Here is an 18882-nt window from a genome sequence, read left to right as displayed (position 1 = left end):
TTTGCATTTTGGAAAGTCAAATTGAGGTAGCAATTTCATGGTGAATGGTAGGGCCTTAAGGAGTGTAGTCGAACAGAGGGACCTTGGAGTTCAGGTGCACACTTCTCTTAAAATGGAGTCACAGGTAGACAGGGCAGTGAAGAAGAGTTTTGGCACACTGGCCTTCATCAGTTAGGGCATTGAGTATAGACATTGGGAAGTTATGTTGCACTTGTACAGGACATTGGTGAGACTGCACTTGGAGTATTGCGCTCAGTTTTTGTCACCTTGCTATAGAAGGATGTTATGAAACTGGAAAGAGTGCAGAGGAAATTTACAAGGATGTTGCTAACACTCAAGGGACTGAATTATAGGGAGCAGTTGGACAAACTTGGACTTTGTTCTTTAGAATGTAGTAGACTGAGGGGGGACCTTATAGGATTGTTTAAGATCATGAGAGGCATGGATAGAGTGAATGCACTTTGTCTTTATCCCAGGGTTGGAAAATTGAGGACTAGAGGGTATCAGTTTAAGGTAAGAGGGAAAAGAATAAAAGGGAACCTAACGGGCAAATTTTATTTTACGCAGAGGGTGGTACATAAATGGAATGAGCTGCCCGCAGAAGTGGTTGCGATGTGTACATTAACAACATTTAAAAGGCATTTGGACAAATATATGGATAGAAAAGGTTTAGAAGGATATGGGCCAAGTGCAGGGAAATGGTGTTAGCAAGGATAAACATTTTGGTCGGCATGGACCAGTTTGGGTGGATGATCCTGTCTTCATGCTGAAGGACTCTCTGACTCTATGATTCTCCAAGTAATGTGCTGTGGATAACTCATGTATGTACTGAACTTAGATTTCCCAAAGACACTTGACAACATTCCACATCAAACTTATTGCCAAACTAAAAGCACATGCTGTAAGAATAATGTATTGTTATGGATGGAAGATTGGCTTACTAACAGGAAATAAAAATCAATCATGAATGGATCATGGAGAGGAGTCCTGTGTCACAGAGGTCAGAGCTAAGATCTCCACTTGTTACTTATTTTTATTTAATTTGGGGTCATGAGTGTCACTGGCTGGCCAGCATTTTATTTCCCATCCTTCGTTTCACTTGAGAAGGTGGTGGTGAGCTGCCTTCTTGAACTGCTGCATTTCACATCTGTAGGTTAACCCACAATGCCTTTAGAGAGGGAGTTCCAGGATTTTGACCCAGCGACAGTATTTCCAAGTCAGGATGGTCAGTGGGTTGGAGGGAAGCTTGCAGGTGGTGATGTTCCCATGTATCTGCTGACTTGTTCTTCTGGGTGGAAGTAGTCATGGGTTTGGAATGCGCAGTCTAAAGATATTTGTTGAATTTCTGTAGTGCATCTTGAAGATAGCTTAGCCACAGCGGTGTGTACTGTTAGGTATGATTTCATGAGTATGACTGTATCGGGCTGTTGCTTGGCTAGTCAATGAGGCAGCTCTCTCAATTTTGGCAGTAGCCCCTAGATGCTGGTAAGAAGGACTTGGCAGGCTGTTTTTACCTAGATCGAAGCCAAGTGGGCCATAGAGTTTCATTTCTTTGTAGTGATTGATACAACTGAGCAGCTTGCTGGGCCATTTTCAGTTGAGAGTCAACCACATTGCTGTGGGCCTGGAGTCACATTTATGCCAGACCAGGTAAAGATGGTAAATTTCCTTCCCTGAAAGACATCAGTGAGACAGATGGGTTTTTGTGACAATCAACAATGATTTTCATGGTCAATGGTAGATTCTTAATTCCAGATATCTTTTATTGAATTCAAATTCCACCATCTACTCTGGCAGGATTCAAAACAAGGTCCCCAAAAGCATTAGGTCAGTTTCTGGATTAATAATCTAGCGGTAATACTTCTAGGCCATTGTCTAATTCAAAGTTTGTGAGAAGATTTGTAGCTCGGGTGCTCATTGTTGTGGTTCTGTTCGCCGAGCTGGGAATTTGTGTTGCAGACGTTTCGTCCCCTGTCTAGGTGACATCCTCAGTGCTTGGGAGCCTCCTGTGAAGCGCTTCTGTGATCTTTCCTCTGGCATTTGTAGTGGTTTGAATCTGCCGCTTCCGGTTGTCAGTTCCAGCTGTCCGTTGCAGTGGTCGGTATATTGGGTCCAGGTCGATGTGTTTATTGATTGAATCTGTTTCATTTATTGCAAGGGGAATTAAATACAAAAATAGTGAGGCTATGTTTCAGATGTACAAGACATTGGTAAGACCGTATCTGGAGTACACTGTACAGAATTGTTGTTTTTTATTTAAGGAAGAATGTAAATGCATTGGAGACCAGTCAGTCTCACGTCTGTCATCTGCAAGGTGTTAGAAAGGATTCTGAGGGATAGGATTTATGACCATCTGGAAGAGCATGGCTTGTTTAAATGCAGTCAGCACAGCTTTGTGAGGGGTAGGTCATACCTCACAAGTCTTGTTGAGTTCTTTGAGGATGTTACTAGACAAGTTGATGAGGGTCGAGCGGTGGATGTGGTGTATATGGACTTCAGCAAGGCATTTGATAAGGTTCCCCATGGTAGGCTCGTTCAGAAGGCCAGGAGGAATGGGATACAGGGAAATTTAGCTGTCTTGATACAGAATTGGCTGGTCGACAGAAGACAACGAGTGGTAGTGGAAGGAAAGTATTCTGTCTGGAAGTCAGTGGTGAGTGGTGTTCCACAGGGCTCTGTTCTTGGGCCTCTACTCTTTGTAATTTTTATTAATGACTTGGATGAGGAGATTGAAGGATGGGTTAGCAAGTTTGCAGATGACACAAAGGTTGGAGGTGTCGTTGACAGAATAGAGGACTGTTGTAGGCATTGACAGGATGCAGAGATGGGCTGAGAGGTGGCAGATGGCGTTCAACCTGGATAAATGCGAAGTGATGCACTTTGGAAGGTCGAACTTGAAAGTTGAGTACAGGATTAGAGACGGGATTCTTGGCAGTGTGGAGGAACAGCGGGATCTTGGTGTGCAGGTACATAGATCCCTTAAAATTGCCATTCAAGTGGACAGGGTTGTTAAGAAAGCATATGGTGTTTTGGCTTTCATTAACAGGGGGATTGAGTTTAAGAGCCGTGAGATCTTGTTGCAGCTCTATAAACCTTTGGTTAGACCGCATTTGGAATACTGTGTCCAGTTCTGGTCGCCCTATTATAGGAAAGATGTGGATGCTTTGGAGAGGGTTCATAGGAGGTTTACCAGGATGCTGCCTGGAATGGATGGCTTATCTTCTGAAGAGATGTTGACTGAGCTCGGACATTTTTCATTGGAGAAAAGAAGGAAGAGAGGGGACCCAATTGAGGTGTACAAGATAATGAGAGGCATAGATAGAGTTGATAGCCAGAGACTTTTTCCCAAGGCAGAAATTGTTAACATGAAGGGTCATAGTTTTAAGCTGTTTGGCGGAAAGTATAGAGGGGATGTCAGAGGCGGGTTCTTTATGCAGAGAGTTGTGAGAGCATGGAATGCGTTGCCAGCAGCAGTTGTGGAAGCGAGGTCACTGGGGATATTTAAGAGACTGCTGGACATGCATATGGTCACAGAAATTTGAGGATTCGTACTTTAGATTTACCTTACATGAGGATCGATGGTCGGCACAACATTGTGGGCTGAAGGGCCTGTTCTGTGCTGTACTGTTCTATGTTCTATGTTCAAATCTGAGAAAGCTTGCTGGACTAACAGGTGGAATGAGCAGGTTGCCTTTTGACGAAAGGTTGGGCAGGATAGGCTTGCAACTGCTAGAATTGAAAAGGGTATCACTCTAACCTTCTGTAAATATTCAAATCCTTCCACTACTTCCTGTTCTGGCAATAAGTAGAGGAAGTGTCTTGCTCCAATGGAGGAAACATGAACCATTGTCTCTTAATGGACTACTGCTTCAAGGAATTTTGCCATCGTCTACAGCATTGCCCATGCTTCCTTGAAGAACTCAGATTGAGTGAATTTATATTTTACTTAACTTTGCAGGACTTTACAGCCAAACCCACTCCATTCAGTGTTTGCTGATATGCACTTTCAGCAAAAGTCCGTTAAGCCTGATCAGGATCAAGAACTTTGGCCAGCTACCCACTGCTTCCAAAGTACTGAGGACAATTTTATAACCATTTACCACATAGCTGTTCTCAGTAAATTGAATATGGACCCAGTGTTGAAGCTGACACATGTCTGATCTATAAGGTACATCATAGTGACTGAACCATTGAGGCACTATTGAATTTGTCCCTTTAATTAACCTGGAACATTTATTTTGCTGGTCTGAAATGGGCATCCTATACATCTCAACCTCCAATACTATTGTAATTATAAATCTGTTACAAGGTGTTATCAGCAGTTCAAAGGAAAATCTTATGTGATTTGAAAAGGTAGCTATATGTCCCGGACTAAGTTGGCTTCCAAGTATGTGAAACCATCCAAACTGTAACAGGAGAAAATGAGGTCTGCAGATGCTGGAGATCAGAGCTGAAAATGTGTTGCTGGAAAAGCGCAGCAGGTCAGGCAGCATCCAGGGAACAGGAGAATCGACGTTTCGGGCATAAGCCCTTCTTCAGGAATGAGGAAAGTGTGTCCAGCAGGCTAAGATAAAAGGTAGGGAGGAGGGACTTGGGGGAGGGGCGTCGGAAATGCGATAGGTGGAAAGAGGTCAAGGTGAGGGTGATAGGTCAGACTGGGGTGGGGGCGGAGAGGTCAAGAAGAAGATTGCAGGTTAGGAAGGCGGTGCTGAGTTCGATGGATTTGACTGAGGCAAGGTGGGGGGAGGGGAAATGAGGAAACTGGTGAAATCCGAGTTCATCCCTTGTGGTTGGAGGGTTCCTAGGCGGAAGATGAGGCGCTCTTCCTCCAACCGTCGTGTTGTTGTGGTCTGGCGATGGAGGAGTCCAAAGACCTGCATATCCTTGGTGGAGTGGGAGGGGGAGTTGAAGTGTTGAGCCACAGGGTGGTTGGGTTGGTTGGTCCGGGTGTCCCAGAGGTGTTCTCTGAAATGCTCCGCAAGTAGGCGGCCTGTCTCCCCAGTATAGAGGAGGTCACATCGGGTGCAGAGGATGCAATAGATGATGTGTGTGGAGGTGCAGGTGAATTTGTGGCGGATATGGAAGTTTCCTTTGGGGCCTTGGAGGGAGGTGAGAGGGGAGGTGTGGGCGCATGTCTTGCACCTCCTGCGGTTGCTGGGGAAGGTGCCGGGAGTGGAGGTTGGGTTGGTGGGGGGTGTGGATCTGACGAGGGAGTCACGGAGGGAGTGGTCTTTACGAAATACTGATTGGGGAGGGGAGGAAAATATATCCTTGGTGGTGGGGTCCATTTGGAGGTGGCGGAAATGACGGCGGATGATGCGCTGTACATGGAGATTGGTGGGGTGGTAGGTGAAGACCAGTGGGGTTCAGTCCTGGTGGCGGTTGGAGGGGCGGGGCTCAAGGGCGGAGGAGCGGGATGTGGAAGAGAGGCGGTGGAGGGCATCGTCGACCACATCGGGGGGGGGGGAAATTGCGGTCTTTGAAGAAGGAGGCCATCTGGGTTGTACGTTTTTGGAACTGGTCCTCCTGGGAGCAGATGCGGCGGAGACGAAGGAATTGGGAGAATGGGATGGCGTTTTTACAGGGGGCAGGGTGGAAGCAGGTGTAGTCCAGGTAGCTGTGGGAGTCGGTCGGTTTGTAGTAGATGTCCGTGTTGATTCGGTCGCCTGAGATAGAAATAGAAAGGTCGAGGAAGGGGAGGGAGGAATCTGAGACTGTCCAAGTGAATTTGAGGTCAGGGTGGAAGGTGTTGGTGAAGTGGATGAACTGTTCAACCTCCTCGTGGGAGCACGAGGAGGCGCCGATACAGTCATCGATGTAGCGGAGGAAAAGGTGGGGGGTGGGGCCAGTGTAGTTGCGGAAGATGGTCTGTTCCACATATCCTACGAAGAGGCAGGCATAGCTGGGGCCCATGCGGGTGCCCATGGCTACTCCTTTCGTTTGGAGGAAGTGGGAGGATTGGAAAGAGAAGTTGTTCAGGGTGAGGACCAGTTCAGTCAGTCGAAGGAGGGTGTCAGTGGAAGGGTACTGGTTGGTACGGTGGGAAAGGAAGAAGCGGAGGGCTTTGAGTCCTTCATGATGGGGGATGGAGGTGTACTGGAACTGGATGTCCATGATGAAGATAAGGCGTTGGGGACCGGGGAAGCGAAAATCATGGAGGAGGTGGAGGGCATGGGTGGTGTCCCGAACGTAGGTGGGGAGTTCTTGGACTAAGGGGGACAGGACCGTGTCGAGGTATGCGGAGATGAGTTCGGTGGGGCAGGAGCAGGCGGAGACAATGGGTCGGCCGAGGCAGTCAGGTTTGTGGATTTTTGGCAGGAGGTAGAAGCGGGCGGTGCGGGGTTGTGGGACTATGAGGTTGGAGGCGGTGGATGGGAGATCCCCCGAGGTGATGAGGTTATGGATGGTCTGGGAGATGATGGTTTGGTGGTGGGAGGGTGGGGTCATGGTCAAGGGGGCAGTAGGAGGAGGTATCTGCGAGCTGGCGTTTGGCCTCAGCGATGTAAAGGTCGGTGCGCCAAACTACTACCGCGCCTCCCTTGTCTGCTGGTTTGATAGTGAGGTTGGGGTTGCAATGGAGGGAGTGGAGGGCTGCGCGTTCCGAGGGTGAGAGGTTGGAGTTGGTGAGAGGGGTGGGGGAGTTCAGGTGGCGGTTAATATTGCGGCAGCAGTTGGCTATGAAGAGGTCGAGGGCAGGTAGGAGAGAATCGACATTTCGGGCATAAGCCCTTCTTCAGGAATGAGGAAAGTGTGTCCAGCAGGCTAAGATAAAAGGTAGGGAGGAGGGACTTGGGGGAGGGGTGTCAGAAATGCGATAGGTGGAAAGAGGTCAAGGTGAGGGTGATAGGTCAGACTGGGGTGGGGGCGGAGAATCGACGTTTCGGGTATAAGCCCTTCTTCAGGAACTGTAACAGCTTCAGGCAATGCCAAAATGAGGAGTGACATTGCAGTCATCTTTAATGGAATTCTGAACAGCAGATGTTGGATATTTATCTAATTGCCATTTATGATTCAGTGTGACCTTTAATTCCATTTCTGATAAATTAATTTGTCTGATATTATCGAAGTTTAAAGAATTAACTTGCCTGAGGAATTGCAAGTAGCAATTGTATATATTTTATGTTAATCGTTATATTAAAGGACCACAACATTCAAGCATAATAGAACCATAAACCTCTGCCTTAATATTTATGTTTTCTGTGACTTCTGCTGTAATGGGAAGCTAAATATGTTTTATAATATTATTGCTTCAGTCAAGTTGTTAAGCCACTTAGAATGGCATCAATATGTGATATGTAATAATGCCCGAATACACAGAAAAAAACATTTTTATAGAATAGAATCCCTACAGTGTGGAAACAGGCCCAACAAGTGCACACCAACCCTCCGAAGAGCACCCCACCCAATCCTTTCCCATTACTCTACATTTATCCTGAATGCACCTAACTTACACACCTTTGAACACTACGGGCAATTTAGCATGGCCAATTCACCTAACCTGCACATCTTTGGATTGTGGGAGGTACCCAGAGGAAACCCACGCAGTCACTGGGAAATATGCAAACTCCATACAGGCAATCGCCCAAGGCTGGAATCGAATCTGGGTCCCTGGCGTTGTAAGACAACAGTGCTTACCACTGAGCCACCGTGCCACCCCAAGATGCTGGTTTTCTGTTTTGAAAACCAGCATCTACAACCAAAATGAGTGTAATGCTTCTGGGAGGAAGAGATTATAATTGACCTCTACTGATAAAATCATAGGTCTCAATGTTTTGAGAAAAGGGCTGAGTTGTTCCACCTGTTTTGTATTAATTAGTTGGCTGACAACCTTCACCTTGGCTTACTCCTCAAGGCAATCGCGTAGGTGAGATACCTAAGAAGTATTGGTATTCATATACTGCACTTTAAGGGAAGAGAAAGAGAAAAACAGAAGAGAGATTACCCTTCTTTGAAATGTTAAAGTTATCATACATTTTAAACTAAGTTCCAGAACCAAGCATAAATTATTGACCTTTTGCATGACTTTAATAAATCAATTGAGCTTTGTGCCACCTCTAACAAAACTTATCTGGAGATGTACCTCAATCCACTTAATGGTTGAATGTTGTGTGGTTTCTTGTTTCATAGGAATGATCATCTCTCTGCAACTACTCCGGGGTGACATGGATCACATTCGCAGAGAGAATCCTGTGATTTTTAACCGGGGTGTGGCCATTACTCGCAAGCTGGGCTTCCCTGATGTCATTATGCCAGGTAAGCTGCGGACTCTGGTCACTGAGGAAGCATAATCTTATGACTGGAGCTTAACTTTTGTTGAAATAAAAATCAATGGAAACTAAGATTGTAGATTTTCATCTTATCTCAACAAGATTTCACTCTATTCAGAGATTATAAAAGGGTCAAAGGAATGTAGGCAATAGGAACAAGAAGAGGCCATTTGGTTCATAAAGCCTGTTCTACCATTCAAAAAAGAATGATATTAGGGAACTCATAAAGTGAGCAAGCAACATGAACTAGACATCTGGATGCAGTAACGCATAATAGAACTCTGAAAATAAGAACAATTAGATGATGCAATGAGGAATGTGGGGATTATACTGGATTGTTGAGTTAAAGCTGGATTAAAAATTGTCCCTTGACCATAATTAACTTCTAATCTTTTTTCTACTGAGTGATTCCTAAAGAAGATGAATAATCCTGCCCTACCCAACATAAAATGAAATTTAGAAATGGATTTGATGTTTCTTCGGGAAAATGGTGAATTATAATAGGTTGAAGATAATTGCACTGTGCAGTTCACCAACTATATTTGAGTTGAATGACATTCCTTTGAAATAATTAATATATGCTCATGCTGTGAAAATTGAATTTCCTTACTAATCCCATGAAGAAGATTGAATGAATTTAATGGAGAAGTGGAGACTGACTTCTTTGTTTGACTTTGTTACCTAATGTCTACTATTTTATCATCTGAGGCATTTTCACGGAATTGCCTGTACGAATGTTATAACGTGTAGTTATTTTACACATTGCAGTATATAACATAAGGAAGCATCCTGCCACAATTTGAAAATAACTGTAGTGAGAAGGTATTAGAACCAGGAATCAAAGTGTTTAGGAAGGGTGGCTAAAGGTTTGGTTAAAGATAAATTCTTAAAAGGCTTTTAAAGATGGGAAAGAGAAGCAAACAGATTTTAGCAAGTGAGGACGACTGAGGCACTCGCTAATGTATCTGAGTCAACTCTCATACAGCCCAAACAACACTCAGTTTTGTTTTTATAGCCCACAAAACCTCATAAGTCTTATAATCAACTACTTGCTCTTCTAGCCTGCTACTTGGGAGTGCTGGTATTGTTTGTATATTATACACTGTGACGCAAATAGCACCATGATATAATTAGCAATATTGCAAGGTATTAAAATTAGATTAGTAACACTTATTTGCTATTTCATTGATAAATATTGTCTCGTAGAATATATTTCATTGCATTAAGTTGTCAAAGACTTTTTTCCTTGAAATTGATCACAATTTGTTTTTCTTTTTTTGGCTCCGTCAGGAGATTAACTTGCTCACTGGAAAAAATGATTAGCAAACCTGTATTAGCTAATAGATAGGATCTATATGGTGGATGTGATTCTCATTCTCACCCCATATATCTGTTAGTTGTACTTTTTATCAGAGTTACTACAAAGCTTATTGTGTATCCATTAAAGGATTGTCCTGACTGGTCTATTTTTTCTGCTAGATATGGGTCTAACACTCTCTATTGTGCAGAAAAAGTGGCCTTCACCTCACCAATTTATTTCCAAGGGGCCTGTATGATGCTAGATGATGATGCAAACACAGGAAAGCAAAGCAAAGCATGGAGGTCATTCCAATAGAAGAAAAAAACTTAACTATGCCTGCAACCAGACTTACAGAAAGTGATTGTTCATTTCACTGGAAAAAGCAATCTGTTGTGAGTAGACTTTCAACCTGAAGGCAGAGATAATGCAGCGAGTTCAAAGTCAAGCATCAGTATTGGAAACACTCTCTGCCTAGATCTGTACATTGTTTTAGTTGGTAGTAATGTCCACTGTGATATCCACAAAAAATCGTAAGGGAACCACTCATGATGACTTAAATTTTGTGGAAGCCTGTTCAGCCCACATAATTTAAATTTGTTATAGTGTAACAGTACAAGAATACTTCACAATTTTTGATTTGTTTCTTCTCATAAGTGGGGGATTAACCCATGACGAATAGAATAGAATAGAATAGAACAGCCTTTATTGTCACACATACTCAATGAGTATAGTGAAAAGTTTAAATATCGCCAATTACAGTGCTAACTTAGGTACAAAAGTACCGCAGCTTCTTTTATTACAAGATTTTAGACAATGCAGAAATAAAATGTCTAGCATTACAAAAATGAGTTCAGTACAGCAGACCGCAGTGCCACTTAGCTTCCAGTCCCCAATGGATCCAGCTCTACACCCTACCGGCAACATGCCACATCGGGAAGCTGCTGCAGGAGGCCAGAAGATCACATCTCGCTGGGAGGCCACACATCAAAATAATTTGTTGGCGCAAAGATTGGAATGCCAACAGTGCAGATCAAGGCCATTTGGACAGTCGAATCTGCACCAATCCTCCAAACAGCATCCCACTCAGACCCACCCCTCCCATAACCCTGCATTTACCATGGCTAATCAACCCAGACTTCATAGCCATGGACACTATGGGGCAATTTTTAAATAGTCAATTCACCTAAAATCACATCTTTGGATTGTGTGAGGAAACTGGAGCATGTGGTGGAAACCCACAAAGACACAGGGAGAACATGCAAACTCACACTGACAGCCATTCCAAGCTGGAATCAAACACAGGTCCCCGGTGTTGAGGTAGCAATGCTAACCACTGTGCCACCTTGCCACCCAATTTATATTTCAATTTATGAAGGAGCTCATTATCTGAGAAAGGAATGGTTTAACAGTGGAAATATGCTGATCAAGTTTTCTGCAGCCAGAATTTCCAATAAAATTGGAAGTCAGACAACGTACAACAAAATCAAGGGATAGCACTGTTCCTTTTGTTGAAAGTGTCATCCACTCTGCCGAAATAGCAGATTGTGATAAAGTATTTAAAGTTTAAATGGTTTTCCATGAAACATATTTTCTAATTTCTTCCTTCAATCTTTTTATAACAATCTTAAGGATGCCCTCTTTCAAGAGATTGGAATTTGTACTGCATCAGTTTGATTTCAAGTCTTTCCTAATTTTGAATGGATAACTATATTTTTTGAGTTCTGGGAAGGTTCTTCATTGAAGATTGTCATTATTTCTTTCTCCCAGTAATTCTTCAGCCTTTTTCTTTTACTCCGACTATGATCTGTCTTTCTGATATAATTTAGATTTTTTCCAAAATGTGTGACAATAGTGAAGCATGATTTTTTTTTAAACATTCACTGGAGAATATCCCTTATACATTGATGAGCCAAATACATTGATATAAATCTGTCCCTTCTTCCTGCAGAATGAAAGATAGGTGTATTATTGTGATGGTACAGAATAATTAGTGTCATTCTGTCCAGTATCTCACTGATGGCTGTCTGTGTAAGTTTTTTTTTGCAATGATTTTTCGCAGTTCAGTGATTCTCCCTGAAAGTAATCCATTCAAAGTCAGTATTTTAATTAACATTCTGGATATCCGCTTAAATGATAGGCTTGATTAGGAACTATATCTGAACTGAAGACTTAAGTCAAGTTTGATTATTTTATTGACAGCTCTCCAGTCAGGAGTTGCAAGGTTGTAAATTTATATTTAGCTCCCTGCATTGAGCTCATTTAAGCAACATGGCTAATCAGAGTATTGAGTGCAATCAATGTGAAAGCAGTTGTGACTGTCATTTAAAATCAGTTTTATGTTCAAGATTTGTTCAGGAATCCTTGTCTGCATTACATAAGATCTGCATCACAATCAAGCTTGGACTTGGACTAATATTAGCCCTGCTACAAAGGTATCAGGTATTGACTATATCTAACAAGAAAAAAATCTAAACATATCCCCTTAGTGTTCAGCAGTTGAATATTGTGAATTTAAGAATGGATTAGAGCCTCAGAGTTCTGATTTAAGTCACTCATCTCATGACGCTGACAAACTTTCCCCAAAATACATGGTGAAAATCAGAAGTGTGATAGAATGTTGTCCACTTACCTGAATTAATGCAACTCTAACAACAATCAAGAAACTTAGCATCCTGCAGGACAAAGTAGTACATTTGATTTGCACTCGATACACCATCTTAAACCAAGAATGAGAGTTTTTCACTTTTTTTTGGAGCTCTGACATTCAGTCATGAAATTCCATTATTTTAATTTTATTTTGCAATTCTACTTGACCTGGGGAAGCTGCCAGTCAGTCCCTCTTTCTTTCATTTATCACCATCTGAGGCTATGTTAACCGACACAGTAACTGTACCCCAGCAGAAAAGAACATTCCAGCTACACATGACCTCGGCCATATTCTGTGCTGAGCAGAGGTTGCTGTATTACACTAATTCAAATTCAGCTAACTCAGGAATTTAAGTAGAAGAGATAGCACTCCCCAACCCACTTAGGTTTGTGTTTCCAGGGCCCAAGTTCCTAACCCCTATGAGGGAGCAACAAGATCCATTGCTGCCCGTGCAAAAGGAACCACATCCATTTACTTAGAGAGGCAGAGACAAGGAGCCAAGTCTGAACAAGGTGGAGAAAGCTAGGTAGTGGACAGCTTGGAGAAAGAGGGAGGGATCAATAAGTGGCTTTGGATTGGGAGGGAAAGAGGGACTGAATGAATAGTCATGGATGCAATGGGAAGGACTGACAAAGTAGATAATGATTGGAAATGAAAGAACAGGTTGGAACAGGGAGAGGGGGGGCTGGAGGGAAGGAAGTAAGTAAGTATGGGATGGTTGGGAAGCAGGCAATGTCTGAGTTAGTTCAGGGCCAAGTGGTGAGTGAGTAAGGAAAATTTAAGAAGAAGAGCTACTGAGTGAGTGGATGTATGGGGGATGGATGTTAGGAAGAAAAATGAATTTGGAGGTCACTTCTCAACCTCCAACTATGTAATGAAAACAATCCAAGTTGTCCAACCTTTCCTGATAGTTAATACACTCTGATTCAGGCGACATCTTGACGACCCTCTTTTGCACCCCCTCTAAAGACTTCACATCCTTTCTATAGTACAGCGACCAGAACTGCACACAACACTCCAAATATGTCCTAACTAAAGTTTTATGCAGCTGCAACTTGACATGCCAACTTTTAAACTCGATGCCCCAGCCAGTGAAGACAAGCATGCCATCTGCCTATCTACATCTTATCCACTTATGTGGTCATTTTCAGGGAGCTATGGACTTGCACCCCAAGGTCCCACTGTATATCAGCACTACTCAGGATCCTGCCATTTACTGTATATTTTCCTCTGCATTTGACCTCCCAAAATGCTATACCTCATGCATCCAGATTAAATTCCATCTGCCATTTAGATAAGCAACTTTCTGACTGGCCTATATCCCGTCAACCTTCCTCACTATTCACAGCAATTTAATGTTGTCTGAAACTTACTAATCAGGCCACCAACACTTCCATTCAAATCATTTATATATGTGTAGTACAAACAATAGAGGTCCCTGCACTGATCCTTGAAACATCATTGGTTGCAAACCTCCAGTCAGAAAAGCACCTCTCCACTACTATTCCCTGTCTTTTATGAGCAAGCCAATTTGTATTCAACTTAGCATCTCACTGTGTGTCCTATGTGACTTAATCTTCTGGACATGCCCACCATAAGGGACCTTGATTAGGAGTAGTCAGTATGGCTTTGTTCATAGGAGATCATGCTTCACAAATTTGTTCAGAGTTCTTTGATGAAGTGACCAGGAAGGTTGACGAGGGCAAGGCAGTAGACTTAGTCTATATGGATTTCAGTAAGGTCTTTGATAAGGTTCCGCATGGTAGGCTGCTCTGGAAGGTTAAGATGTCGCATGGAATCCATGGCGAGCTGGCAAATTGAATATACAATTGGCTTGATGGTAGGAAACAGAGGGTAATAGTGGAAGGATGCTTGTCAGACTGAAGGCCTGTGACTAGTGGTGTGCCTCGGATCGGTGCTGGGTCCAGTGCTGTTTGTTATCAATTATTTAAATGGGAATGTACAAACCATGATTAGTAAGTTTTGCAGATGACACTAACATAGGTGATATCATGGACAGTGAGGAAAGTTATCAGAAATTGCAACAGGATCTTGATAGGCTAGAGAAGTAGGCTGAGAAATGGCCAATGGAGTTCAAGTGTGAGGGGTTGCATTTGGGAAATTCAAATCAAGGTAGGAGTTCCACAGTGAATGGTAGGGCCTTAAGGAGTGTAATGGAACAGAGGGACCTTGGGGTTCAGGTGCACACTTCTCTGAAAGTAGAGTCACAGGTAGACAGGGCAGTGAAGAAGGCTTTTGGCACACTGGCCTTCATCAGTCAGAGTATTGAATATAGAAGTTGGGAAGTTATGTTGCACTTGTACAGGATGTTGGTGAGGCTGCACTTAGAGTATTGTGTTCAGTTTTGGTCACCTTGCTATAGAAAGGATGTTATTAAACTGGAAAGAGTGCAGAAGAAATTTACAAGGATGCTGCCAGGTCTCAAGGGACTCATTTATAGGGAGAGGTTAGACAAGCTAGGTCTTTTATCTTTACAGCATAGGAGAGATCTTATAGAAGTGTGTCAGATTATGAGAGGCATGTAAAAGTGAGTGCATTCAGTCTTTTTCCCGTGGTGGGGAATCCAGGACTAGAGGGCATCAGTTTAAGATAGATGGGAAAGAAGAAAAGGGAACCTGAGGGGCAACTTTGTTACACAGAGTGTGATATGGAATGAGCTGCCAGCAGAAGTGGTTGAGGTGGGCGCATTAACAACATAAAAAAAGCATTTGGACAAATATATGGATAGGGCATTTTGGTCGGCATGAACCAGCTTGAGCCAAAGGGCATATCTTCGTGCTGTAGGACTCTATGTCTCTATGTCACTGTTGAAAAAAAATATTCTCGGCCCTTCTTTCCAAAGTAGATAATCTCATACCCACCCAAGTTCTATTCAGTCTACCATGCTTTTATCCCACTCAGTCTTCCTTTCTACATCTCCTTGAAGCCATTTGTCATCCTCCTCACAACTCACTGTCCCATCAAGTTTTGTATTATGTGCAAACTTGGAAATATTACAGTTAGCCTCACATCCAAATCATTGATATAGGTTGTGAACAAGCAGGACCCAAGCACTGATCCTGTGGTATCCCATTCATCACAGCCTGCTATTGAAGAATGACTCTTATTCCTTCCTTCATCTTTTTGCCTGTTAACCAATCCTCAACCTATGCTAATAAATTGCCCCCAATCCCATACAGCCTAATTTTGTTTACTCATGCTCTGTGTGAGACGTTATCAAAAATCTTCTGAAAATCCAAATACACAACATCCACTGGCTCCCTCTTATCTACTGTACTAGTAACCTCCTCAAATAATCACGTTTGGCTGGTCAAACATGATCTCTTTCTTATAAGCATTAATTGTCGATGGCCAGATTATTATTTCTGAAGCAAAGATGGGATTGCGCATAGGAACCCTTTGGAATCGCTGACATGGCAAACTTCAAGAGTTTTGTCCTGGAAATGGAAGATTCCACTGAACAATTACCTGACCTCTGGAATGCTCTAAATGTATCCGAAAATATCTATTTGAATTTTGGAACTTGGAGGGTTTTGCTACATTCGGAACAATGAAAATGCAGGAAATGTTAGACTATCAAAAATCTAATCTGTTAACTGACCATCCAATTTACCTCAGACACCCACAGCTGCAACTATCCTAGATCTCCAAAATTTTCCAGTCCTGAACAAACAAACCAACTCAAATTCATAGGACGCATCATCCCCCCACAGGTGGACCTGACCCCCACTGACCCTGGAACCTGACATCCCTCACTTTCACTGCTGTATCCAACATTTGATATCATGCCCCCAACTCACCTTTAGGAGATTCAGGGTCTCTGAGTTGTAATCATTGTCCCTGTGTTCACATTTGGTGCCTGGTTTACAATGACACAATGTAACTTTCTTCTTTGATCTAATAACTAAACCAACCAAGTTTACTGTTCAATAAGTTCCAGCATAGGTCAATGACTTTTAAGAGATTTAAAAATGCAGTCTATGACACTTACAAACATATAAATTAGGAGTAGAAGTAGGCTATTAGGCCCCTTATGTCTGCTACTCCATTCAGTAACTCATGGCTAATCTGTTGGTGTTTGCATTGCACAATCTCAGGTACCTTTGACAAACTTTGATTCTCTTGTCTAACAAGAATCTATCTTCTTCTGCCTTAAAAATATTTAATGATCTCCCCTCCACTGTCTCCTGGGGCAGAGAGTTCCAAAGTCTGAAAGAAAACAAGTTCCTAATCCCTATTCTGAAAGTGCAACCCCATAACTCAAACCATAAGACATAGGAGCAGAATAAGGCCATTCAGCCCATTGAGTCTGCTCTGCCATTTGATCACATTTGACATGTTTCTTAACTCTATTCTCCTCATAAACCTTGATGCCCTATCTGTCTCTGTCTTAAATACATGCAATTATGGCCTCCAGAGCTTTCTATGGCAATGAGTTCCACAGATTCACCACCTACTGGCTGAATAAATTCCTCCTTATCTCCGTTCTGAAAGGGTGTCCCATCATTCTGAGACTGTGCCTTTGGGTCCTGGTCTCTCCATTAGTGGAAACATCTTCTCCACATCCACTCTCTCCAGGCTTCTCAGTATACTATAAGTTTCAATCTGATTCCCCCCAACCTCTTCATTCTTCTAAACTCCATTGAGTACAGACCCAGAGTTCTCAGCAGCTACTCGTATGACGAGCCCTCCATCCGCAGGATCCTCACCTGGACCTCTACCCAGGCCAGCACAACCTTCCTTTGATGCAGGGGCAAAAACTGTTCACAATATTCCAAATAAGGTCTGACCAGAGCCTTATACAACCTCAGTTGTATATTTCTGCCAATGTATTCAAGCCCTCTTGAAATGAATGGTAACATTTCATTTGCTTTCCTAACTGTTGACTTAACCTGTGTGTTAAGCTTCAGAGAATCTTGAACTGCACTCCTAAGTCCCTTTGTGCTTCAGATTTTCAAAGCCTTTCCCCATTTAGAAAATAACGTATGCCTCTATTCTTCCTACCAAAGTGCAAAACTTCACACTTCCCTGCATTGTATTCCATCTGCCATTTTTTTTGCTACTCTATCCGGTCCAAATCTTTCTGCAGCCTCCTTGCTTCTTCAACAATGCCTTCAGTTCTTTTGGCCAGATCATTAATGTATAACATAAATAGTTGAGGTCCCAGCACTGACCCCTGTAGAACTCAGCTATTTTCTAGTCCCCTGGGACCTTCCTTGACTCCAGTCACGGGTTGCCACCCTTTTATTCCCACGCTCTGCCTTCAGCCAGTCAGTAAATCAATGCCATTATCTTGCCCTAACACCATGGGCTGTTATCTTATTTAGCAGCCTCTTGTGCGGCACCTTGTGAAAGATCTTCTGGAAATTCAAATAGATCATATCCAATGGCTTTCCTTTGCTCATTGTCTCTGCAATAAATTCTAACAGATTTGTCAGGCATGAACAAAGCCATTCTGATTAAGCCCTATTTTACCCTACACTTCCAAATACTCTACAATCTCATCCTTAAAAATGGACTCTAAACCCTTCCAATGACTGAGGTCAAGCTAACCAGTCTATAATTTGCAGTCTTCTGCTTCTCTCCCTTCTTAAACAGGGGAGTCATATTAGCCATTTACTAGTCCTCTGGGATCTTCCCTGACTCCAGTGATTCCTGAAAGATATTTACCAATGCCTCTACAATCTCGTCCACTATCTCCTTCAGAATTATGCGTGTCGCGCATTTGGTCTGGGTATTTTATCCATCTTCAGATCTTTCAGCTTCCCTGACAGCTTCTCCCTCATGGTGGTTACTGTACCCAGCTCCTCTCTTGAAGTTTTGGCATGTTATTGGTGTCTTCCACCATGAAGACTGATTCTTTAGATAAACATTTATAAAGATCCTTCCCTGGAATTATTCTTTTTAATAGTAATATAGTAATTCTGTGTATTCTGAAATATCCTTAAACGATTACTGTTGGTTCTCCATTGATCTGTCTTCTAAATTGGTGACTCAGTTCACTTCAGCTAGTTCAGCTTTTATGCTCACATAGTTACCACAGGGTTCAGCCTCAGAATGCGGTGTCCCACATTTAAAACCAAGATGTGTTTGAATTTTACCTCTCAGAGTAATGTGTCTGTGGAGGACTATTGAGACTGAGTCTTTTATAGGTTTATCTCAGCCTTGAATATATTTAACCAGGAATGGAATCGAGGGTTATGGGAAAAGGCAGGCAAGAGGAGATTAGAATTATCAGATCAGCCATGGTCTTATTGAGTGGCAGAACATTGTCAGTTGACTGAATAACCTACTTTTTCTCTTACATCTTATGGACCACCAAACAGGATGTAAAATAATACTGTGGTCACTGCTGCCTAGGAGTGCCTTTCCTTTGAGATCATTAATTAATCTTATACTTTTGCACAATACTTAATATAACCTGCCCTCTGGTTGTTTCCAGACAATGCTGCTTGAAGAAGCTATCTTGAAAATATTCTACTCTTTTGGAAAGATTTCTATGAACTCCTCATATAGGCCAACCTCATTTTTCCAGTTAAGATGTAGATTTAAATCAGCTGTGATTATTGCATTCTTTTAATCCCAAGCACACAATAACAAGTGGAATTGTTTATTTCAAAGAGAATGGTGTATGAAAGTTGGGAGAT

The 18882-nt window shown here is 42.6% G+C and overlaps 1 protein-coding gene across 4 annotated transcripts in view; it reads left to right on the top strand.

Moving 5' to 3' along the window:
- The window catches only part of dock3 (dedicator of cytokinesis 3), a 980202-nt gene that overhangs the window by 599821 nt on the left and 361499 nt on the right, over positions 1-18882 (top strand). For all 4 annotated transcript variants that reach the window (XM_043708482.2, XM_043708483.2, XM_043708484.2 and 1 more), the window contains exon 14: positions 8128-8253. In XM_043708482.2, coding sequence (XP_043564417.1) covers positions 8128-8253 — 126 coding nt within the window. The remainder of the gene's footprint in view (positions 1-8127; positions 8254-18882) is intronic.

Source organism: Chiloscyllium plagiosum, unplaced genomic scaffold (assembly GCF_037043375.1).
Source record: "Chiloscyllium plagiosum isolate Xiang-an unplaced genomic scaffold, Cpla_swu_hap1 HiC_scaffold_14, whole genome shotgun sequence".
In the NCBI taxonomy this organism is placed as follows: domain Eukaryota; kingdom Metazoa; phylum Chordata; class Chondrichthyes; order Orectolobiformes; family Hemiscylliidae; genus Chiloscyllium; species Chiloscyllium plagiosum.
This window is presented reverse-complemented; position numbering and strand designations above follow the sequence as displayed.